This window comes from Telmatherina bonti (genome assembly GCF_933228915.1).
Source record: "Telmatherina bonti genome assembly, chromosome: 12".
NCBI classification, from domain to species: Eukaryota; Metazoa; Chordata; class Actinopteri; order Atheriniformes; family Telmatherinidae; genus Telmatherina; species Telmatherina bonti.
The window spans coordinates 11,175,984-11,201,215 of record NC_136610.1 but is presented as its reverse complement, the minus strand read 5'-3'; the positions used below and the strand labels follow the sequence as shown (position 1 = coordinate 11,201,215).

Sequence of the window (25,232 nt, the reverse complement as noted above, 5' to 3'; positions counted from 1 at the left end):
ACTCCTTAGGAGTGTCTCGGGTAAAACTAAAAGCTGGGGCTGGATCTTAAAAAGCTGCCTGCTTGTACAGTTTGAGCTTCTCATTATATTCTGACTCGTTAGAAGAAAACCAGCACCTTTTATCCGCTGGTACTCCTTTAAAGGGTAAGCTGGCATTCTCGCTGTCTGTTCCCTTTTTTTTTCTTCAAACGTTCCCTATGAAAAATACAATAAAAGAAATAAGGAACAAAAAAGGGACTTCAAAGCATTAAAGCAGGGAGGAAGGAGCTGCAGACCAGTTCCTGTTATGTACTGAAAAACCTTCGTTCCACTGAACTTGGCGGCGTGAAACTGCATCTGAATATATAATGAGAGTTGAGATCTGAGTCCTGCCCATCACGCAGGGCTGCTCACAGACCAGCCTGCGTTGCTGCAGAATAACTCAGCTAATTCAGCAGAGTGATGAAGGAATGGAAAGAGGATGAAACCGTAATTCTGATACAAATAGATGGACACAACTGCCCCCCCCCCCCCCCCCCCCCCCCCCCCATCCACTCTGCCAGCTGTTAAACACATACAGACACCAAGGTGAAGTTCTTCTTACATGTGATGATGACGAGGATCGTGCGGAGCAGCAGGTCAACGGCCGTCTCCCACCTCTCCGACACGCGGGCCACGACGGACGGGATGAGGATCTCTGCCGGGACGTAGAACTGCAGGGCGAAGGTGATGAAAATCCCAAAACAGTACAGCAGCTTCACAGCCTGGTACGTCCTGTAAGCAGGGTGAGAAAGACAAAAAGAGTCAGGGAAATTTGAGAGAGGGATGCGGGCAGCTTCGACGGCACAAAACGTGCCGAGCAAAGTCAAACATATCAACACAAGGACTCCGGTTTTATTCTGCAAGATCTGCAACAAAACCCGACAAGAAGAGTTTATAATCCAGCTGCAGGCTGGAAAACAATCGGCCGCTCTCTGCCGTATGTTTCAATGAGAAACGCAGCTGATTGCAGCGTTTGAGTTTTCGACCTCATTTAACAGCCCATCTATGCTGCTAATTAGCGCCATCAGTCTGGTGGCGGCGGGCATTTCAATGGACGCCTCCCTCCTGCAGCTGTGATGATAGCAACAAGCAATGAACAAACAAATCCGGTCAGAGAATTCGGCGTGACGAACTTTACAGCGCGAGTGTTTTCAGAGACGACTTTCCGATGTGAGTATCTGTCTGTGCAGACACTTGGCTCTGTGAAGTGGAGATGATCTTCCTAGCTGTCGACATAATTACTGCAGATCTCTCAGCTCTGCGGTGGAGGAGGGGGGCGTGGCGTGTTTGAACTTAACCAAAACTGCTAAAATGATAACACGCAAGATTCATTTCAATCAATCAAGACTGTGTAACAAATTGTAACTCACCTTCATTCACTCCATTCTTTTTAAAGCTTAAAGGCAACACGGAAGACTGGAAGGCTGGGATTTATCTACTGTTTTTCCATTTATGTGTTGTTTTCAAAACCTGATGGACTCACAAGAAGATAAATACCAGCTGTCTGTGGCCAATATGCAGACGCTGGAAGTGTCGGTGTTTAATAATTAATTTGCCAGGTAAGAAAAAACAGTTTGAGGTTAGTTTGTCCTGTAGAGGAGATGGACAGACTGGGGGTGAAGGGCTGATGTCCATAGAGGTAAATATATATATTTATATATATATATCTGGACGCTATTTTCATCAAAAGCATGTCACAGACATTTATTAGGAAGTTGTGGAATTTTAAAGATCTGAAGTTCACCTTTGCAGGCAACAGAGACTGAAACCAGAACACCGCATGCCCATCAGGTTGTTATGGAGCTGCGTCTGTGCAAACATGCTGACATTTGGGAAAAGCAGACTAATTCCTTCTTTTACAGAGTCACTCGCTCCACCTGCTGTGGATCAGACCACAACATTTCTATCATAACTTTTGCTACATTGATGAGCATATTTCTCTCACCTACACACAAGTAATATGTGCTTCTGTATAGTAAAAAAAAAAAAAAAAAAAGATTAAAAATCGGTCAATTAAGGTTAAATTGTAACATAAAGTGGGGGGTGTAAAATGTATCTTAAATTCAGCCTCAGTGTTGCTCAAAAAGTTATTTTCATTCAACCTTCAACTGTGCAGAAAAGAAAAATAAATAAATCCTCTGGTTTGGAGGAAGTGTTGGATTTGACATTTACACAGACATCAAAGCCAGTGTGCACAAAAGAAGGATGGAGGAGTTACTGTGGGCACTGGAAATCTTTCCACCTGCAGGAACTTTAACTTCCTCCATGGCTGGAGCGGACTGTGATGGTACCCGCCCCCCCATTAGTCACACTCCTTTAGGTGTTTCTGAGCTCGAATACGACCGAGAATGTTTGCTGTCTGCACATCACATTTAACACCAGCTAATTTAGGAACATGTTGACTTCAAAACCTTTCATCCTTTCTGGTACAAAAATATATTTGAAGTAAAATTGTACAAAAGTTGCATGATCAGTTTTGAGGATAACGGCACGTCTGCTGAAGAGCTGCAGGAAAATACAACAGAGGCTGGATTTGATTCGGGGTTGATGCCAATAATCAAGACGTTTCTGCATCCGATTAATCTTTCCTCCATAATATCCACAGCAGAGTAGCACGGGTCTAAAACTTACATAATGAGGTTTAAAAACATGTTTTAGTTATAATCCAGTATGATTTTGTTGTACTATTCTTGTTTTGATGAAAAGAGCTTGTTTTTCTGAAACTGGACGTGGAGCCACTGTCTTTTCTTTAGAAAATATTGTTCGTTTGTTTTTTTTATTTTAATCTTTTGCATTGTGGTTCATAGACTATGTTAAGCAAAGCTAATGCTTCCTGTTTTTTGTTTTATTTTTTTATTTTTTTTATTTTCTTCAGCTCCTTCAATTTGAAACATTCAACCTCAAATTTGCTGATCTTATCTAATCTTTAGGATATGGAGGACCAAACCTGCCATAATTCAAAACAAGAATAATTTAAATATGTGTCATATTTTTCATTTTTGATTATCTATCCATTTTTTTTAATCCATTTTTTTACCTACTTTAGTTTTTTCCCCAATTTTAAATTTTTACTCTTGATTTTTGGGGGCTTCTTTTTCTATAACATGTATTTATTTATGTATTTATTTTTTATTTATTATTTTATAATTTTTTTCCCAGGTCTTTTTTTTCAAATTCCACATCTATTCATTTTATTTCTACCTTTATTTTTTATGTATTTATTTCCACCTTACCATATTTCTACTTTTCGTAAAGCAGGCATGTTTTTCCAAACTCCGCACTATGCTATTTCCTCATGTGTAGCCTATGCTAATGAGCTTCCTAACCTTGACCTAATCAGAATCAGAAATTCTTTATTTCCTCATATATGTATTCATTCAGGGTTTTGCCCTCCATAATAATCCAGACATTTATGTAATCTTACCAGCAGTTTGGCAGGTTGAGAGTGATGCTCCCACCTATATGCTCTCCAAAGCACAAGTATCCTATGGTACCGAGGCTGATGTAGAGGAAGGTGACGATCCCCATTCCCAAATAAAGAACCAGGGTGAATCTCTGAGGCCTCTGCATTTTATTTTCCAGGGGAAGAACCTACAAACACACAAATATACAAAACAGAACGTTAACCAGACAGTGGAGAAAATCCTTTATTACACCATGGAGTCATTATAATTTAGGCATTATTGCTGCTTGTAGAAGCTCTTTTAGGAGTATTAGCTTAGTAATGGTCCCCTTGATTACATTATCAGTCTTGCATATGGTTGTGGAAGAATTTTGGTCGACTTTTTTTTTCTGGTGTTGCTTCAGATTATTCAGGCTCTGAAGGTCCCACCGCAGGACTTCCATCAGGCTGAGGTCTTGAGTTTGACTGGATCATGTCAACACACTGATTCTTTTCTTTTTCAGCCCTCTTGTTGTGGATTTGCTGTTGCGTGTTGCGTTCACTGCCCTGCTGCATGAGCCAAGGTAACGCAAGCTGTAGATCTCAGGCAGGTAGCTCTCATACTTTGCTCACAGTGAAGTTTATGGTGAAGGTACGAGTCGGTTATCTGCTGTTTGTTCAGTCTTTTTCTAGAAGTACCGTCAGGAACTTTAACATGTTAACTGATTTCTGGGGAGTCTAAGATGTTGGGTTTCTCTGAACATTTCCAGCTGACTTTGCCGGGAAGTTCACTCCTGGGAAGACTTGCAACTGTCACGTTTCCTACTTGTGAGAAATCTTTCTATCTAAAGAATGATGGAGTCCATTTCACTTGTCCCAGACGGATGAGCGGCAAGAATTGCTCCTCACTGCTGATGTCTTTCCTCCATGGCATGATGCTGACACACCTGAATGGTGCAGCGCAATGAACAGAAAAAAATACCTTAAAAAAATAATACAAATTTACTTCAAGAAATCTTATTTAGATCTAAAAATAAATTTTTAAAAAAAAGAAGCCTTTTAAGTTTCTTTTTGAGGACACATCTATCAGCTGCTGTTTTATTAGTTATCATCCCAGTCTGTGCTCATGGTGACATGAATTACCATTTGGTATCTTTATATGTGAAACACAGGCTGTCTGAATGAAAGCTTCCAGTGTGCTCCTGTCAGTCTTTGTGTCTCATCTTCTCCAACTGTGATGTCTTGATTTTGGCTTCTGGACTTTAAAATGAAACTTAAACTTGCAGTGACATTTCAGCCAAAGACCACAGCTCTGTTGCTGTGCACTCGACATACTGAGAAGTGTTATGTTCACTCCAGCACACCAGGTGCTATCAAATGAATACCAATGAAGACTTTGTTTCTGTTCGCAGCTCCTGCAGAGCTGTGGGATCTGTGTGCCTTCAAAAGGAAAGCTGAAGATAATATTTACAACTTCCAGAAATGTGCAGTTTGCAATGTTGTATTACTGGGAAGTTTTACTCTACTTAGTAAAATGCTGCTGTGGACACCGGAGCCAGATGCAGAAATTATGTAATCACTAAGGCAGAAATATGCTTACGCCATCTCTTCTTCAGATTTATAAAACATACCGTTTATTTAGGAATCCTAATGATTGCAAAATGATTCATACATGCACTTGTCTGATTTTCACTTTTTACCTATAAATGAATGTGGACACCCCCCGCTTAATTACTCATTTGCATAAACACTGTTTGCTCTGCAACTAAACAGCCATGGTGATGAGTGTAACAGCAAGAGAGGAAGAGCCAATTTACCGAACCCGACACACTCAATGGTAAAGAATAGAAAAGGAAGTCGGTTTTATTCGGAGCTCAGTTCTACAGTCGTGGACAAAATGATTCAGAGCAAAGAACCCTGCACAAGTGAGAGGGGGAAAAAGATTGGAGTAAATATATGATGGGGAAAAAAGCATTAGCAGCATCAGGAAGAGAGGACTGGCATCTGCGCTGTCTGGAACGGATGAACATAAAGCCTGTACAGTTACTGAGGAAATAATCAGGTGGGAGATGAAGATGTAAAAATGGGTGATGGTATGCTGGATGTGTTTTTAACAGCTTAAAGCATAACTACTTAACTTTGGTAAATTCCCACTTTAGCATGGCTAAACAACAACTAATATAGGTCTGGAAGATAATTCAATAACAATATATATTGATTGTACTGATGGATAGATGTTTGGTGTGACAGAAAAAAAAAGGGGGTAGATAAAATGTTCAACAGAAAAATACAGTTTCCCTTTCTGTTTCCATTATAGCCTATCATGTAGCTTCATACTGCAGTCACTGCATCCTCCCAACCAATCAGACGCAGGCATGCTGTCAGCAAACCCCGCCCCTCTCTAAACGCCAACACAATGTACAATGCAAAAGATGTCGCAATAAGATGTGTTTGGTAAATAAAATGCATCACTGAATCACAGCAGTCGTCTTTCAACTCAGTAGTTGGGGGATCGGTTCCAGGCTTCCCCTGACTGTGTGCTGAAGTGCCCCTGGGCAAGACACTGAACCCTAAGTTGCCTCCCCGATGTGCCTATCAGGGTATATATGTAAGTCGCTTTGGATGAAAGCGTCTGCTAAATGACTGTAGAATAGAATAGTTGGACAATTCTACACTGATGCAGCTACAAAACAGAGTTGATTTTAATAATGTTATGTTTGTGTTTAGGTGGCGTGATCCAGCCTTCTCCCCTCCCTGAGCCGTCACCTTATCGTGGTGGAGGGGTTTGTGCGTCCCGAAGATCCTAGCAGCTAAGTTGTCGGGGGCTTTATGCCCCTGGTAGGGTCACCCATGGCAAACAGGTGTCGACCTCTATGATGACGACCAACCTGGGCATGAATGTTCCCTTGCCCGGACGCGGGTTACCGGGACCCCCCTCTGGAGCCAGGCCTGGAGGTGGGGTACGAGAGCGAGCGTCTGGTGGCCGGGCCTTCGCCCATGGGGCCCGGTCGGGCTCAGCCCGAAAGGGTTACATGGGCCCCACCTCCCGTGGACTCACCATCTGCGGGAGGAGCCGTAGGGGTCAGGTGCAGTGTAAGCTGGGCGGCAGCAAGGGGCGGGGACCCTGGCGGTCCGATCCCCGGCTGCAGAAGCTGGCTCTAGGGACGTGGAACGTCACCTCTCTGGTGGGGAAGGAGCCTGAGCTTGTGCGCGAGGTTGAGCGGTACCGGCTAGATATAGTTGGACTCACCTCGACGCATGGCTTGGGCTCTGGAACCAGTACTCTCAAAAGGGGCTGGACTTTCTTCACCTCTGGAGTTGCTCATGGTGGGAGGCGCCGAGCAGGTGTGGGCATTCTCATCAGCCCCCAGCTTGGTGCCTGCACGTTGGGGTTTACCCCGGTGGATGAAAGGGTAGTTTCCCTCCGCCTCCGGGTGGGGGGACGGGTCCTGACTGTTGTCTGTGCTTATGCGCCGAACAGCAGTTCAGAGTACCCACCCTTTCCGGAGTCCTTGGAGGGAGTGCTGGAGGGTGCTCCTTCTGGGGACTCCATTGTTCTGCTGGGGGACTTCAATGCTCACGTGGGCAATGACAGTGAGACCTGGAGGGGAGTGATTGGGAGGCATGGTCCCCCCCCTCTGAACCCAAATGGTGTTTTGTTATTGGACTTCTGTGCTCGTCATGGATTGTCCATAACGAATACCATGTTCCAACATAAGAGTGTCCATATGAACACCTGGCATCAGGATTCCCTGGGCCGCAGTTCGATGATCGATTTTGTAGTCATATCGTCGGACCTGCGGCCACATGCCTTGGACACTCGGGTGAAGAGGGGGGCGGAGCTGTCAACTGTCAAAGTTGGCTCAGATGGTGGGGGAGGAAGCCGGTCAGATCTGGCAGGCCGAAACGTGTGGTGTTGCTGGGAACGTCTGGCTGAGTCCCCTGTCAGAACGAGCTTCAACTCCCACCTTCAGCAGAGCTTCGAACATGTCCCGAGTGAGGCAGGGGACATTGAGTCCGAATGGGCTGTGTTCCGTGCTTCTATTGCTGAGGCGGCCAGCCGGAGCTGTGGCTGTAGGGTCGTTGGTGCCTGTCGTGGCGGTAATCCCAGGACTCGTTGGTGGACACCAGCAGTGAGGGATGCCGTCAAGCTGAAGAAGGAGTCCTATCGGGCCTTCTTGGCCTGTGGGACTCTGGAGGCAGCTGATGGGTACCGGCGGGCTAAGCGGCATGCGGCTTCGGCTGTTGCCGAGGCAAAAACTCGGGCATGGGAGGAGTTCGGCGAGGCCATGGAGAAAGACTTCCGGACGGCTTCGAGGAGATTCTGGTCCACCATCCGGCGGCTCAGGATAGGGAAGCAGTGCTCCATCAATACTGTGTACAGTGGAGGTGGGGAGCTGCTGACCTCAACTCGGGACGTAGTGGGTCGGTGGAAGGAATACTTCGAAGACCTCCTCAATCCTACCAATACGTCTTCCGATGAGGAAGCAGAGCTGGTGGACTCAGGGGTGGACTCTCCTATCTCTGGGGCTGAAGTCGCTGAGGTGGTCAAAAAGCTCCTTGGCGGCAAAGCCCCGGGGGTGGATGAGATCCGCCCGGAGTTCCTTAAGGCTCTGGATGCTGTGGGGCTGTCCTGGCTGACACGCCTCTGCAGCATTGTGTGGTCATCGGGGGCAGTACCGCTGGATTGGCAGACTGGGGTGGTGGTCCCCCTTTTTAAGAAGGGGGACTGGAGGGTGTGTTCCAATTACAGGGGAATCACACTCCTCAGCCTCCCTGGTAAGGTCTATTCAGGGGTCCTGGAGAGGAGGGTCTGCCGGATAGTCGAATCCCGGATTGAGGAGGAGCAGTGTGGTTTTCGTCCTGGTCGCGGAACAGTGGACCAACTCTATACCCTCTTTGGGGTCCTGGAGGGGGCATGGGAGTTTGCCCAACTAGTCTACATGTGTTTTGTGGACCTGGAGAAGGCGTTTGACCGTGTCCCCCGGGGGCTCCTGTGGGGGGTACTCCGGGAGTATGGGGTACGGGCTGTCCGGTCCCTGTACAACAGGTGTCAGAGGTTGGTCCACATTGACGGTAGTAAGTCGGATTCATTTCCGGTGAGGGTTGGACTCCGCCAAGGCTGCCCTTTATCACCGATTCTGTTCATAACTTATATGGTCAGAATTTCTAGGCGCAGCCGAGGTGTTGAGGGGATCCGTCTTGGTGGCCTCAGGATTGGGTCCCTGCTTTTTGCGGATGACGTGGTTCTGTTGGCTTCATCTGGTCGTGATCTCCAGCTCTCGCTTGAGCGATTCGCAGCCGAGTGTGAAGCGGCTGGGATGAGAATCAGCACCTCCAAATCTGAGACCATGGTCCTCAGCCGGAATAGGGTGGATTGCCCTCTCCGGGTCGGGAGTCAGGTCCTGCCTCAAGTGGAGGAGTTTAAATATCTCGGGATCTTGTTCACGAGTAAGGGTAGGATGGAGCACGAGATCGACAGACGGATCGGTGCGGCGTCTGCAGTAATGCGGGCTCTGCGCAGGTCTGTCGTGGTGAAGAAGGAGCTTCGCCAGAGGGCGAAGCTCTTGATTTACCAGTCGATCTACGTTCCTACCCTCACCTATGGTCATGAGCTGCGGGTCGTGACCGAAGAACGAGATCTCGTATACAGGCGGCTGAAATGGGTTTCCTTCGCAGGGTGGCCGGGCTCACCCTTAGAAATAGGGTGAGGAGCTCAGTCATCCGTAGTAGAGCCGCTGCTCCTCCGCATCGAGAGGAACCAGTTGAGGTGGCTCGGGCATCTGGTCAGGATGCCTCCTGGACGCCTCCCTGGTGAGGTGTTCCAGGCACGTCCCTCTGGGAGGAGACCCCGGGGAAGACCCAGGACACGCTGGGGGGATTATATCTCTCGGCTGGCCTGGGAATGCCTCGGGATCCCCCCTGCAGAGTTGGCAAATATGGCTGGGGAGAGGGAAGTCCGGGCTTCCCTGCTTAGGCTGCTGCCCCCGCGACCCGACCCCGGATAAGCGGCAGAAGATGGATGGATGGATGGATCCAGCCTTCTGCAAGAGGTCGCTGGATAAATACTTTTTCCAAGTAAGTAAGAGTAAATAAAACAAAATAATCTTAGTCTATTGTACATGAGCATATAAGAACTGCACTTAAAATATAACTTTTTTAAATGTTTTGACGATTATGGCTATCAAACAATTCCTTCTTTTTTTTCCGATATTTTTCCCCAGTATCGTCCAGCTCTAATTCAGCTTTCATCTCGGAGCGCTCTCCAGCCAGTAAAAGTCAGTCTGATGCTGACTCTTGTCTATAACTTTCTCTCTTTCTTTTCCTCTCTTCCTCCAATAATCTTCTCTTCTTTGCTGAATCGGCCACGGTGCACATTTAAAATGGCCAGTGTGTTGATAGCCAGTTACTGGTGAGGAACATGTTGACATAAAGCCAAAGTCAGGTTTAACATGATGGTCCTGGTAGGAAAAAGTTGTGAAGTACAGTTTCTCAGCCTCAGCAACGACGCCTCCAGAAATGTGCATTATGGATGTCAGTGTGCTTTCAACAGTAGTAAAATCAAAAGCTTGTGCAGTGTTGCTTCAAAACAATCCCATTACTGCACCAGTAAAACCTGACTGGAATTAATGAGTCGTTGTTAAGAATGTGACAACAAGCTGCTGGATCCGTTTGATTTGAATCAGGTGTGTTGGAGTGAGAAAAACACACACTCTGCAACTTAACAAGAAAACAAAATGTTAAACAACAACACATACCTGTCTTATTTCAAAGCTCACTGACTTTTATTTTACACATTCCTGACGAAGTTGGTGCTCTGCACTTTCTTAAGGCTGTGAAACTGTGCTTTTCAATTTCTGCTTTTTCGTTTTCTTTTTTTTTTCAAGTTTCTTTCAGCCTGGGGCCTAACATGGTGGCTGTGTTGGGCTTTATGGCACCGTGTCACACACCAGCAACTAAATATCAACACACTGGCTGTTTTGAATGCACACTATTATTTATTGAGTAAAGAAATGCAAGTGGACATAATTGGGGAGGGAGGAAAAGAAAGAGAGAACAGCATTGAAACAGAAAAAAACTACTTTGGATTTGCTTTTAGTGGCTGGAAAGAGTTTAGACAACAGACAGGATGTGAGATAGTCGCTGTATCTGCTGTCATTAAGGGGCACCAAAGTGTAAAAATGTGCTTCAATTAACTAAATCTTCATCAATTTTTATTTATATTTTGGTTTTTATTAAAATTTAGGAAACAAACAACAAAGAGAAGGAGACATAAATTTTATAATAAGTTGATCATTGTTCAGTAGGGCTGTGATGATATGCTTTCGTCCTGATTTGATTCGATTTCGATTTTTTGGGTGCCGATTCGATTTAAATTGCGATTCTCACAATTCTTTGATATTGCTGATTTTTGTTGATTAAAATCAAAATAAATGTATAAAACTTATTTTTTTGCTTGTCATTTTTCTTGATTTCAGTTGAAAAAAAACAACACAGCAGCCAGACCATCATTCTGCTGCTATAATGCCCAAAAAGACAAGATCAATAAAAACAATAAAAAATGACAAAAATGTTATCATGGAATATTTTTATTTGTTTGAAAAAGAATAATAATTTTTTTTAACAAAAAAAAAAAAAAAGATATGATATGAAATGATATGAGATTAAATTAAATTAAAAATACTTCATTAATCCCCAAAGGGAAATTCAATTATGATATCTTAAAAAAAAAAAAAAAAAAATCTTTTTATTATGTGTCTGTGTTCAGATTATGTATGAGATGTCAGTGTGGCTGTGTGGTTCCTTGTCTGTTGTTGGCTGGACGGTCTGCTCACCACTTTCAACAATCCCTAAAAATTGGTTTTTGACCGGCTTCCAACTAGAGTAGTTTGGCTTAAATGATCTCAGCAGGTACTTCTTAGTGAGAAACCTTCAAAAATATCCACGCTCCTAACTCCAGATTCAGTTCTTGCAAGATACGCTGGTGGTTTTTAACATGTGCAATGTGTCCATCGCTTAGCAGCACAATGTTAAACGTTTTCTCTGGGATGTCTAACAGTAACGCATACATCAACAACCTCATTGTCTCTACCTCCTCACAGGAATAAGATCTAACAATCCTGAAATAGGTGTATATATCACCTACTCTGAACCAAGCCAAGTGTAACTTAGTAGGTCAGGGACCTACTCAGGAAGTTGATAACAGAGCCGTGGGAACTGCAGCCATCCTGCTGCAGGAAAGTGATGACAGAGCAACAACGCTTCCCTCCGCTGCACTGGAGCGGAGACAAACTCCAGTTTTTCTTTTAGAAAAAGTATTTAGCAATCACATCCCAGTTTGCTGTTTGTTTTTTTTTATAACACATAGGTGCAACTTGCATCTTTAAAATTCAGCCAAATACCTCCAAAACATCTACTCAGCAAGTTTAAAGGTAACCTCCTCTTCCTCTTCAATTACCTTCATCAAACTGTACAGAGAAAAACTTTCCCTGCCTTATTTGTATATGAAATCTAATAACCATAAGAAATCTTATTATACCAGGTGTGAGCGTACAGCAGATTAATTCAAAGGGTGACAGAAGACGCAGATTTCACGTCCACGCCTCCCAGCCTGAGAATACAAAGAGGTGGTGCGTTGGATATCAAAGTGTTTTTAGACACGTACCACTCCGATCCCTTCAAAGGCAAAGATGGCCGTCCCAAAGAAGAGAGGGTAGTCCTTGGCTCTGCCAACCTTTGGCAGGTTGATTGGGGTGGTGATGTTCTGTGAGGAAACAAAGAGAGACAGTCCATGTTAAACCCATTATCTTATTTAATGTAATAACACGAGGTTTTCTGAGTTCTCATCTGTGAATGGTTGAGACTTAAATACCAGACAACTGTTTTATATCTAACCAAATCAAATCTGCAGTCAAGAGGTCCTCTCCATGGATAATTGGCAATCACATTAAATAAGACCTTGTGCAAAGAGGACACCCCACCTCAGGCCTGTTGAACTCATTTACTGGCTAAAGCTTGCAAATTACCTTAGCTTGTAGCAATTATTTAATATAATCATGGTCTTCTGTAAGTAGCTGTGAAATAATCAGGATAATATATGAAGAACTGTCATTACGTGCAGAATAAACCCAACTGGTGGGATGAAAGATGGCACGAGCCATTAAACCTGGTCCGTTGAGAGTCAGCAAAGGACAAGCCCACGTTAAAGAAGGTCTTCTTATTAAACAAGGACTTTTAATATAATTTTTTGCAGAAATAGAAAGAAAAATATGCATATAATTTCCTGGAATGATCAGATTTGATCCCAACAAAATGAAGGTCATCTTGTGGCTCCATCGAGTACGAAACTAAGTTGTTCAGTATCACATTAAACCTCCAATAGGAAAGGATGTAGAGCTACAACCCAGCCAGGGAGGCAAATCAAAGACAGAATCAGCACTCTTTAAAAGGTTCATACTCCACATGGGCTTGTTTTGCCAAAAAATTTGTTTTGAGGTTGTTCATCAGCCACAAACACCCTCCGGGCCACATGTCTTTGTACGAAATCTTTATAAGGTTTCTGATGCAAGAAATTGCTTCTATTCAAGGTGAGGCCATTTCTCAACAAACACGACTGCTATATATCTGTAAAATGCAGAGGCGGGATGATGAAAGAGTCTGCAGCTGGAAAAAAACAGGTAATCTGGAGACTCAGAGTTGTCCTGTTATCCATAACAGCAGCAGAGTCCAATCAGCTGAGAGACACACAGAGATGGATATTTAATGTTTCTGGGTAAGAAAGTTAATGAAATGAAGTTCTCAGTACTCTACTGATACATATGTAATAAAAAAAAAATCCCTGTTGGTCTCAGAGATGAGGAATCTGTGTTTATTTTTTAATCAAAGGATACTTTATCTGTAGAGAAAACTTTCACGTCTGATTCCCGGCTTCTCCACCGAATGATCAGACGACATTTTCAAGTAAGAAAAAAAAAAAAAAACTAAATGAACAACTTTTGGACAAATCTGCACAAGTTATCAAGTGTTATCAAGTGTTTTCAGCCTGTAATAGCAGAGAAGTTCAATCAAAAGTCTTATTCCTCTAATGTAGGTGTAAGAAAAGCAAATATGACACTTTGCATTTTCCTCTGGGGGAGATGAAGTGATTTTTATTTACTTTAATTATTGAATAAACTTAAATTTTAAGGGTCTTGTGATTAAAATATAATAAAAGGGACAAAATCTATCTGAATTAGAAATTAGTTGCATATATATGTTCTCCCGATGATTGTCTGCTTTCTTACAAAGGTTTTTTAAGATGTGCAGCAGCCGGTTGGTTTTTGTTTCAGTTGTATAGCTGTTTCCACTGCTTTTAATCTGTTATATCTTTTCCTTATTTTCCTTTTCTTTCCTTTTCTCTTCTCCTCACTCAACCCGCCCATCTCGTTTGGTTTACCAGGTCTGATGCAGCATTAACTTGTAAGTTAGTAATTGCAAAGTAAAGCTGAATATGGCTTATTTTGTCTTCTTTTGTATAACATTTAAATGGTTTCTTCTTTCAAACAAAGGTTAAGGTAAAAAAAGAAAGAAACTCTTCTACCAACCTGAAAGACAAAACGGTTAGGATACCGAACTGAAGAACAATGTTTAAATTAAATAACAAAGGGAAGCAGTTCGACATAAAAACTAAATAAACTCTAGCTGTTAAGATGCTTTTCATCCAGGCTCCTCTTTGCAAAGCACATCTGTTTGGCTCAACACAGCAGCCAGACCATCATGACGCTGGCCAGAGCAAGGTTGGAAAAAAAACTAAACTAAACTAAGACACAAAACAAAATGGGAAGAGAAAATAGGCAGCTATTGTTATGGGAAGAGTAGATAAAGCAAACAATGTGTGACAATTTCAATCATCTCCGCCTGTGTTGATGTAATTAATCTTTTCTTTCCAAGGACCATTATTTACTATGTGACATCACAGCAGACCAAATCCAGATGGACACACCTGGACCTCTGTGAGGCTGCGGAGTTTATTCACCTCTTAGCAAATCTGACACTTAACGCTGTGACTTGGAGGCTTCCATGTTACTAGAGAGGCACAAAATGAGGCCAGGATATGCAAATCCTGGGGTACACTCCACCTGCTGGCACAGAGTCAGTATGGCTGGACTGCTTTCCGGTCTTACGGGGTTTTACATCTTCGTACGCGTGTGAACAAAGACAGCTGAAGAGTCATTGTGCTGATTAAGCAAACTAGAGAGAGATAAAGAAAAGTGGGGATTACCGTGAGCGAGTAGAAGTAGATGAGAACCAAACTAGCGGTCATGACCAGGTTTGCTACCAGAGAGAGGGGAGCCAGGTACTTCAGGTTGGGGGTGAAGACCAGCAGGATGATGAAAGGCAGGAAGCAGAGCATGTAGAGGCGGGAGTCGAAGCTTGGAACCAGGACCTGGGTCTGATTGGTGAAGTTCATTTGGCAGCTGAAGGTGGTGGCGTTGGCTGCTTCTACCACCTGATAAATAACAGGAGAGCAGAGAAATTAGCCCCGAAGAGAAGGTTACTCAGATAATAACCTTCACGCTGAAACCACAGAGGGAGCTCTCTGAGCCACTATCTTATTTTAGCTTTTTATAAAAGAGTCAGAATGGGATCATGCTAAAAATATGTACATGCTGATGATGCGAGCAGCACCTTGTATGAATCAAGCTGTCAAACTCCAGCAAGAAAGTCAGACTACAACTTTCCTTCGTTTCTGCCTTACTGCAGTTGATTCCTGTATTTTTACACTTGAAATTGTGCGTATAAAGTCACTTCCTACAAATATCAATGAAAAACTTTTCCTTTATCTTTTAAAAACCACAGAAGCAAACTGATTTAAAAAACATGAAGGAGGACACTCAGACTTTAACACCACCTTGCTGAAGTAGACGCTAAACTCGCTCACCATCCGGACAGGAAGTATGTGTGGGGAACACAAGTTCTAGTCTTCAACATGCTGATTTCTATCCACATGAACATCTACACCCACAGCTACCAGCTCTCTGAGAGCTCTGCCCTCAGCATCAAGCTTACAGACGACACGGTGATCACGGCAAAGATCACTTAAGACACAGAGCAGGCCTATGTGATGCAGGTGGACACTGTAAGACAGTGATGTCAGACTAAAACTACGTCCCTGGAGTGGTGGTGGACAAGAAGCATAAAAGTAGCTGCTATCCTGAGGACTGTCGTATTTCTGAGCTGTAGAGCGTCTCCCAACTGGTAGCATCACCTCCTGGTATGTGAAATGAACTGAACCTTGTGGCACCCTGCAGAGTGTTACTCACCATATCCTCCCCTCCCTGTGAGACCAGTAGAGTGAAACTGGAGCCCATTGTTTGGTAAACATAATATTCATATAATCCCAATCCTACTGCTATTTATATAAATGAAGAAATTGTGGTGGACTCTGGTGGTCTCTTGATTTTCCACTGTGCAGCGAGGTTCAGGTGGGGGTGCACACATAGTCCACAGACATAAAACCGCTGGGCAAAAAGAACTCTACCCCTGTCATATGGGATATTTTGCTGTCCAGCTAATGTACACAGAACAGAGAGAGGTACTGTGAAAGATGTGCAGAGTTCCTACAGTACACCTCAATACTCACAATATGACTTTTTCCACAGACTGCAGCCCTACTGCCTTCTCAGTCTCCTTCCATATGACACTGGATCTACTACGAGTTAAATGTCAAAGTGGTTTTCTTCTGCTATGCTCTCCTGTGCATGTAAATGATCTGTTTGTTTGTTTGTTTACAGACCTTTTCCTCTCTTAGGAACCGTCCTAAAAAGAAAATGATGTCTCATTTAGCTTCTTTATGTTGTTTAAACTTAATTTCAGATCAACTTAAATCATATTAATATTCAACATAGTCCCTCGTGGACACATAAATGTTGTCTTCTTGACCACAGCTCCCAGGAAGAAGGAGTCATGCGTTGGAAACATGACTTATATCCATTGGTCTGATCCCTGATAGGGAGTCGATAAACCTCAGAAGATCCCGGACCACAGTCGGGGTCTTCACAGCTAAAGCTGATTGGTGACACCGTCCTAACAAATGACAGCAGCATGAACGCGTGTGAAGAGGAGGACGCTCCTTCTGAGACACCAGAAGAAGCTTAACTTGCCCCAGGCAGTGTTGATCCTCCCCCTGCACCACTTTCATAACATCCTGACATAATCTGTCACCAGTGCAGTCAAAAAGTGGCCTCCCATTGATCAGCGGCGCTCACGCCAAGGCCGAGCAGCGTGACAGCATGATCATCAACAACCCATCGCACCCTCTGAGCTTCTCCCCTCAGGCAGAAGACCGAGATCCATAAAACAGAGGAAAAAAATCTCCCTGAGCAAACAGAGGAGCAACGTCTTCCCACATTAAACAGGTAAAATGTGCTCATCTCGTCCTGCTGACCCACTGATTGCACATCCTTCACTTCATCAGGCCACGTCCAAGTCCTCCAATATTTGCTTTTCATACATATCCACATGCATGCATGTTAATCCACTAAGCCCAAATCTATCGAATAATGTATTACTCTCTCTGTCTATTTTTCCATCTTCCATGACGACGTTCCCGGCAGACTGGACAATTTAAACTGAATCTGCACAGTTTGACTACTGGCTGGACTGGTTAGAGTGGCAGCTCTGTAGCAAACACAGTTGCTACCATCTAGTGGTAAAACGTTGCATAACACAAATGGTTTCAATACTGAAAGCAAACACACGGTGAGGAAATGAGCTGTTTGAAGAATCAATTAAAAAGGCCAGTAGGCCAAAATCCATAGTAATGAGAGAGTTTAGGGGTCAAAGGTCAACTAACATTCCTGGGATCTAACACGTTTAAGTGAGAAGTACATAAAAATGTAGATGTGAAACTTCTTCTAATCAGATTCAGGTGATGAAATCTGATTTTTCTTATCTCAACCCTGACGACCTCCGGAGCACTTTGAACATGAGCTGGTGTATCAGGTCCTGGTGGGGGACGTCCAACCAGCGCGTTTTAGGGACAAACCGGCGCAAATGCAACAGAAACGAGATGACAAACTTCACTGAGCAGAAGTGTGTTTTTCTGTGAATCGTTTAAAAATTCACAGTGAAAAAAAGGTAAAAAATGCTGGAAGACGTCTCAGATGTTTTTGGTATTGACCTGATCACTCCTATCTCAGGAGGTATTGGTAACCTGTGAGTGAATGCTGCCCCTACATAACTGTGGAAACTTCCATAAAAACACCTTCATCTCAGCCACATGACGTAAAGCCACAAGTTCACAACCAGAGACACCTGAACAGCCTGCTTTACATGCTCCGTTATGTGTTTTATTGATCTATTTACTGAATCATCTACAGGATGCACTTCTGTCTGATTTTCAGAGCAGTGGAGGTGAAAGGTCAGAGGACACGGTGAGCTGAGTGTCACGCTGACAGAGCAAACAATCTCCAACATTCTCGACTGCCGCTCAAACAACTGAGACCAGCAGAAGACACCACTCAACCTGTAAGATGTGTGTGGAAATGTGTGTGTGTGTGATCAGCACCTGCTTAACGTTGTCACTGAGGAAGACGAAGTAGACGCAGCAGAAGCCCAGCTGGGTGATAATGAGAAACAAGTTCACTATCCGTCTGAGACAAACAAGAGACAAGAGGGAGAGAGAAAGAGGAAGATGAAGATGTGTTCAGGATAAGCAGTGAGATAAAAACAATCTAATCTTGTCGAGGTCAGTTTTGCAGAAAAACATGTTGTGTTTCTGAGGTCATCGCTGCCCTGATTCTTCATCGCAGGCCTCCAGACGTACTGCAGCGTCTTACATGTGGTAATGCTCGGTATCCGTCTCAAATAAATGGATTTCTTGTGTTGCATGGTCAAGCTAAAGGTCTTTACACATACAGGCTGGTGATTAATTATCATTATCAATCATTGATTTTTTTATATATGAAACTTATCAGTTTAGGTGATTAATTATCATTATCAATCAATGATTTTTTTTTATATATATATAACTTATATAAAATAATTTTATATAACTTTAGGTGACTATCATTATCAATCATTGAATTTTTTATATATAACTAATCAGTTTAGGTGATTAATTATCATTATGAATCATTGATTTTTTTCAATAAATAACTAATCAGTTTAGAAATAATTTAATCTTGAAATAAGGGGCGTGTCCTTTTTGATTGACAGGTACCTGATATCTCGCTGCAAGAAGGCAGACTGTAATCAAATCAAATCAAACTTTATTTCTTGAGCGCTTTTCATGCTACGGGCAACACAAAGTGCTTTACAAGATAAAATTAAGTCATAAGGGTTAAAACAAACAGTGGATAACAACTGTAGAACAACCACGGTTTTTAGCCGGTTAACAACGCGGATTAGCTTTAGCATGACTACCTTCGCTAGCTAGTTAACTACAGGTTAGCTTAGTTAGCTCTTAGCTACCAGTAAGTCAGAGTTTGATAGATGTCAATCATGGAGGCTTCGTCCATCTTTTATACAGTCTGTGGTAAAAACCTTAAAGCTGATTTTTTTTTATAAAGTTACACATTTTCAGAAACTTTAACTGATGATGGAAAGTATCTTTTTTTATTTTCTAATATTCAGAAAGCAGACGGTTATCAGTTTTTGTTTTCAGTCTCCGACAACCTGCTGCTGAAAGGAGCTTTAAATGAACGTCAGATGTGAGCAGAAATCTATCGTATCACTAACTTTACATTTTCCAGAGACAATTACATTCCACTTCACAGGTTTGTTATTTCTTTAAAATAATAAATAATCCAAATAATAAATGTTCAGGAGTAATTTGTCAAAATAAATAAAACGACTGTTATTATCTGCTCATTATTTGTTCGTAGCTGTTTTTTTTATTTTTATTTATTTAATTCAAAACAACATAAAAATATATACAAAATAAGACTGCAAATAAATATGGCTTGAATGAAAGGGAGCAGAAAGAAGAGCAATCTTATGATATCTGCCCCTTGATTTCATGATCATCCATTTAACAATATTCACATACAACATCCAGTTGTTCCAAAATTTGCATTAAATACCCATTACATTCCTTTCTTTTAATTGTTTTGAAAGCATTTACAGATATTTAAAATGTAACACCACCGTAATTACTCACAGTAATTCACATTATGCCTCTAACTCTTCATAAGTCTTTAATATTGTTTGGTTTAAAATGAGTTTCCACATGAAAACAATGAGACAGATTATTCCTTTAATCAAAACATATTCAAGAAATGTACCCATATTTTGTGTTAATGTGTAAAAGTATTCACATAAAGCAACTGTATCGACATGAATACCTTCCCCAGTGCGAGTGTCTCCTGAGCCACGACACATTTTCCATCCCATACTGCATCACCTCACCGTACGTCATGGATGGCCTGTTCATCCTGAAAAGATGCCAAAAACCAAATATTCATCTTGGAGGGAAAAACCGTTGCAGGGAAGACAGAATGGATAAGTGGGACATTAACAGCAAATAAAAGACCTTCCAGGCAAAAACAGGATAGGTGTGGAAAGGCTGCTGAAGGCTACAGAGGACAACTGAGCAAATATTGTCATCTGTACGTGAAAAGATGAGAAGAAGAAAATCTCCTCTAGGATTTTACATATAAGGTCATAAAAACCCACCAAGAAGTCCTTAGCAGGTATTAACATCAGCTCAATCGGTCGTCAGATGAACAGAAATGTATATTTTATTCTGCAAACGAGCTTTATGGTCGACATACAGATGGAGGCTGTGGGGCAACGAAGTGCATGACTCAGTAGTTTGTAGATGGTTTACTTAAAGTGGAACTGCATTTCAGGCTAATTTATTTTGATTTCTGAGACCAGAAGGACTGGGATTGATCGAGTTATTGACACAAATCGCTTTATTTACTTCAGACCGACCCTCTCCGTAGGCTGTCAGATCAGCCTGCGGGCAAAACGAGTGTACTGAGACTCTTCCGCATTAAGCCCCGCCTCCCGCCACTGCACTACATCGGGAGCGCGCACCGCACCTGCTTTCGCCGTCATTGTAACATCTCATAAACAGAAGGATTAGGCTCATATGAACTCAATAAAACAAAATACAATGTCAACACATAGCATACAGCCCTACATGTTGGAACCTGAATCAGACCCTAAAAACGAAGTGGAAAACAGCAACCCACAGCAACGAATGCAGCAGGATGTCTCTCTTTGGTAAACTCACCAGCCATCATTCAAAATAACTTTATCCGACGTTTTCCACCCGCCTGATGTATTTGTACACTCTCTAAAACTCTCTAAAACAACGTGTTTTTCGTCGCCATGGAAACCGAACGGAGCAAGTGCTGAAACTCAAAGTCAAACTCAAACATGCATTTAGGTGATAAAAAACGGTGCCGTTCACATGTCTGATGAAGATTCAACACTGTAGAAAGCTCAGAAAACTCCAAATACCATCATAACACCCCTTTAATAACTGCAAAGGTCCTGGATATGTTCAGCTAAAATAACCCACATCATCAGCCCTCCACCCCTGTGAATGACAACTGGTATAAGTAGGGTTGGTGTGTTGATTTTCCTCAATTAGATTGTCATGCCTTATGAGACACACACACACACACACACACACACACACACACACACACACACACACACTTCCTGTGGTTGTGTCAGATGCATCTTTCAAACAAAAGTCGAGCTCCCATGTTAGTTTTAGAGAGAAGATGCCTTCTCTTCAACCCTTCAGTGTTTGTTTTGGTTTTTTTTTTATAATTGTAGTGTCCTGACTTTAACATAGTAACTGAGTTCTGGGGAGTTTGAGAGGACGTTTACCATCGTAGTCCGGGGAACTCGGTTCGACTGTCCAACCTCTGTTTGCTCTGCTTTTATGATGCACTTTTCAGAAGTGGATAAACTTGCTGTGACAAGATGACATAGTCACAGTTGCTTGCTGAGAGGTGGTACTGCCTGAAATGGCACCTAACTGGGAAAAATAAAAGAGGAAAATATGGCTTGTCGATTGGCTGGGACCAATAAAGAGGAAATTTCTCCACCTTTAGATGGCGGGTCGTTTCAAGTAACAAGTGGAACAACAAGTTCATGCAATCTTTCATTCATACATTTTCTGAACACGATTAATCCAAGTAAGGGTCACTGCTGGAGCCTATCCCAGCAGTCTTTGGGCGAGAGGCAGGGGGCACCCCGGACATCTTGCCAGTCCATTGCAGGTTCATGCAGTCATGCTTCCTTTATTATTTCTGTGTTTAAACCTTAAACATTTTTCACTCGTAGAGTCTCAGTTAAAGCAGAAGTACAAGCGGTGAGCTTTCCAGCTTTTTGCTTTATGTCCCGTACTCTCTTTGGTTCCCTGGATGGTCTGCTTGCTTTCGAACTGCAGCGGGGCTGACCTGCGAGTGAGAACTCCAGTTTTCAAGCAGCCCAGTCTGCGTCTTTGGTCCACGCCATCGAGCAAATGAGCCGTTATCTCAGCGGAAGCAGACCAGGGTTCATTTAAATTATCCCTACTTTAAACAATGTATAACTTTCTAACCTTAAAAGGAACTAAACCTGATTTTCATCTCATTAAGCAAAACACTTTTTACATACGATATAATGTGGTAAAAGAGATCATTTTTATTAAAAACATTACTAAGTGATTCTGCATATGTCCAGCTGACTCGCTTCTAAACTTTCTGCGAGAGTTTTTATCTGCTATTTGTTCAATGTTGCAAAAACGCCGACTTTCCCACAGCGTGCACGACAGATCTTGTAAAAGAAAACAGCATGGCCACCGAGGGGGACACCAGGGAGACGACCAAAACAGTACATTTACTGAAATATGCAAGTTGTTGTTCTGGAGAATTGTGTACGACTATGAGATTTGCACGTTACCACATGCATGTTGAGGGGGGAAAAGAGCATAAGGAACAGCAGGATTGTTTCTCACTGGGGAGAACAGTTGGGGGCGGAGCTTACAGTTCGCCTCGCTCATGTTAAAAAAATGTGCAGAATCAGGTGAAGCTCCTTTAATAGTTTCCATTTCTGACTCGTTTTGATGGAACAGTGGCGGCTACTATGGGCAGCAACAATTGCTTCTCTAAAGAATTCTGGATGTCTTTCCTCCTTGTTTAATGTTTCAGAGTTTTTCCAGTCTTTTTTTTTTTTTTTTTTTTTTTTTAAAGACCCTGCTTATGCATCTTGGCGTGAAATGACATAACATCATGTAAAGTTGTAGTTTACAGCAGGCTGCATTTTACCTATTTAATGAGCCGGTAATTCTGCCATCTCCTTAGAAGTGAAAGTTTGTGCACGTCTGTCTGATGTGCAAATCTGACGTTCCAGTTGTTACTAAAAGATTCCCACCGTGACAGCTGACTGCAAAACCGCGTAAACAGGAAGTGCTGCGTTTCTTTCCCGACTTTTCACTTTCTGCATTTCTCAGACACACAAGCTATCCCTGACTGTAGCCTGTTGTAGACAATCTTCATTCATGCTCTTTATCAGCTTAATCCTCTTTACCGAGGCTGGGCAGGGCTCTAGGGGATCTCTATGTGAACTGGGCAAAGGGCAAGAGAAACGTGGATGGATGGGTTCGCCATCAGAGGCAGCAGGAACAGCAGCTGCAGCGCACACTAATTACAGTCTGATAACCATCGTGTCCGTGACCTGAGTCGTCAAGCAGCTGTAAAACGGAGGATGATTATGTCAGGAGCTTGTGATCACAATGCTTTGGTTGCACAATCAGATCGTTTCAAACTGGACTGGTCACAACTTCTGCCCCTGATTGGTGGAGTTGATTGCAGACCCCCCATTTACATTATGTTTGGTTTCACCTGCTGGCGCTGATGAAAGTCTCAGTGGGGGCACTCCAAGCTGCCAATACGCCTCTGATTACCGAGCAGAAAATAGACCTAATAGAGTGTAATCCATCAGAGTGCAACAACAAACACATTGTGGTTGGCACAGCAGACAACTCAGCAAACAAGTGACAGCAAACGCAGAGCAAACGCCATGTTTACAAGTTATTTAGTAGAGAAACAAGTCACCTGCAGTAAAAGAAAAAAAGAGAAAAAGGAAAAACTGAGTGTAGTGTCATACATTCAGCTTTGGGCGGGTTTTTATTGCTGCATCTGCAGGGGAAGACAAACGCTTACGGAAAAGGTTTTCACAGCTGAACACACAAGATCTAAACCTTAAAAAATGTCCAGACAAGGGAAGAGGCTCCTCTCAGACACAATAACACGAGGCTTCATGTTGGTATTCGATTGGCTTTGCTGGACTTGTGTGATACGGATTTGTCTAATTTCCTTTATTCACAGCTCAGCATCTCATGCAATCATGCAAAATGGAGGCCTGCAGGGTTTAGTGTCTTTTGCAATGTTTCCTAATGTGCCTGCCGTCTATCTTTAAATGCTTCAAAGTTAACTTTACATAGTTCACTGCAATGCAACTCTGTTACACGGAGGGACCAGGACGATCCAACAGGCTTCATGTCTGAACAGTTCCTGTTAACTCCACCTGCTGCTACACTTTGTAAAAGCAACTTGCCCCTTGCTTCTGATATTGTTGTATTCTTCTAAACAGTTTTACTTTGAGTTATGCTGTGCAATAGCCCATCATGATAATTATTTAAATGTGTATGTCCATGGATATACTGTACTTTCCTGGTATTTTATTTGGCTTGTACAGAGGGTTGGGTTTATAGGAGCGATTAGAGAGATTTTGTCTAGTGTGAATGCTGTGGTTATCTCTAAGTAAGGATTGTATTGTTAACTGTATCTGTCTGTCTGTGTCAAAAACAAGATCTATCATATCAAGGTGCTATCCTCTCAATAAATTTCAAATTTGAAAAAAAAGAAAAAAGGTGGAAGAAAAGTGTGAGATAGGTGGGACATTGCAAGAGACAAATCACATGCTAGAATATAGTATGCACAAGTTTCTGTAAGTGAACACAGTCCATTCATTTATAATCCTTCCAACCCACACAGAGATAAAACTAAGCTGAACTATACTTTAAGTGATTTAAGACTGAATTTACTCAACGTTTGGACTTGTACATGTAGCAACCAGAGCTAACTGGCGGCCTAATATTTAACAAAGCCTGATAAATGGGATCAGGGTCGAACCAATCTTGCTCTAAGAAAACAAACTATGCAATTAATGCTTGTTTAGATGAGCTACATAATTATTTGGAGCAACCCAAAACAAGTAAGAGCAGCAAGCACAGAACAGCCCTGAAAGCCAATATTTGAAGAGAAACAATGAGTGAACCTGAGAACCCAGCAGCTGAAGTATAAGACAGACAGATGTGAGTGATAATGGATGGTCTGGGGGACGGCGGCATTTTTAATTACTTTAAAATTGTGAGAATGTTTTAGATTCCTCTCCCCCACTGAAACTCTTGAGTTTATGTGACTAAAGTCTGGTGGGAAATGTTTGGAGTGGTTTTGTGTGTTACTTACTTGGCACTGAGGTGGTGGGAACATGTCACCAGCAGCCTCATGCAGTGGACTGCAATGATGCCCATTACCAGAAGACTGACTGGTCCAAGCTGGAAAAAGAGACAGATGGAGGAGGAAGGGGTCAGTCTGATGATAAAACATCTGATCTTCTCATTCTTATGAAACATCTTTGCCATATGAATCTATGAATATAATAGGAGATTTGTTATTGTCACACATGTCTGTGCTGATTTATCTACATGCACATAATTGTCTAACACTTACGTGTGGTGCATACAGCTGAACTGAGTGAAACTCATTCCTTCTATCCATGCATGCATCCATATGTGTGTGTATGTATATATACATATATACACATATATATATATATA

At 42.6% G+C, this 25,232-nt stretch overlaps 1 protein-coding gene across 1 annotated transcript in view; it reads right to left on the bottom strand.

Annotated features, from left to right (window-relative positions):
* The window catches only part of slc36a1 (solute carrier family 36 member 1), a 69,267-nt gene that overhangs the window by 34,445 nt on the left and 9,590 nt on the right, over positions 1-25,232 (bottom strand). The window contains exons 5-11 of the mRNA XM_079249752.1: positions 24,862-24,950; positions 19,729-19,818; positions 17,952-18,036; positions 14,664-14,891; positions 12,069-12,167; positions 3,446-3,612; positions 584-753 (exon numbers count right to left, since the gene is read on the bottom strand). Coding sequence (XP_079105878.1) covers positions 584-753; positions 3,446-3,612; positions 12,069-12,167; positions 14,664-14,891; positions 17,952-18,036; positions 19,729-19,818; positions 24,862-24,950 — 928 coding nt within the window. The remainder of the gene's footprint in view (positions 1-583; positions 754-3,445; positions 3,613-12,068; positions 12,168-14,663; positions 14,892-17,951; positions 18,037-19,728; positions 19,819-24,861; positions 24,951-25,232) is intronic.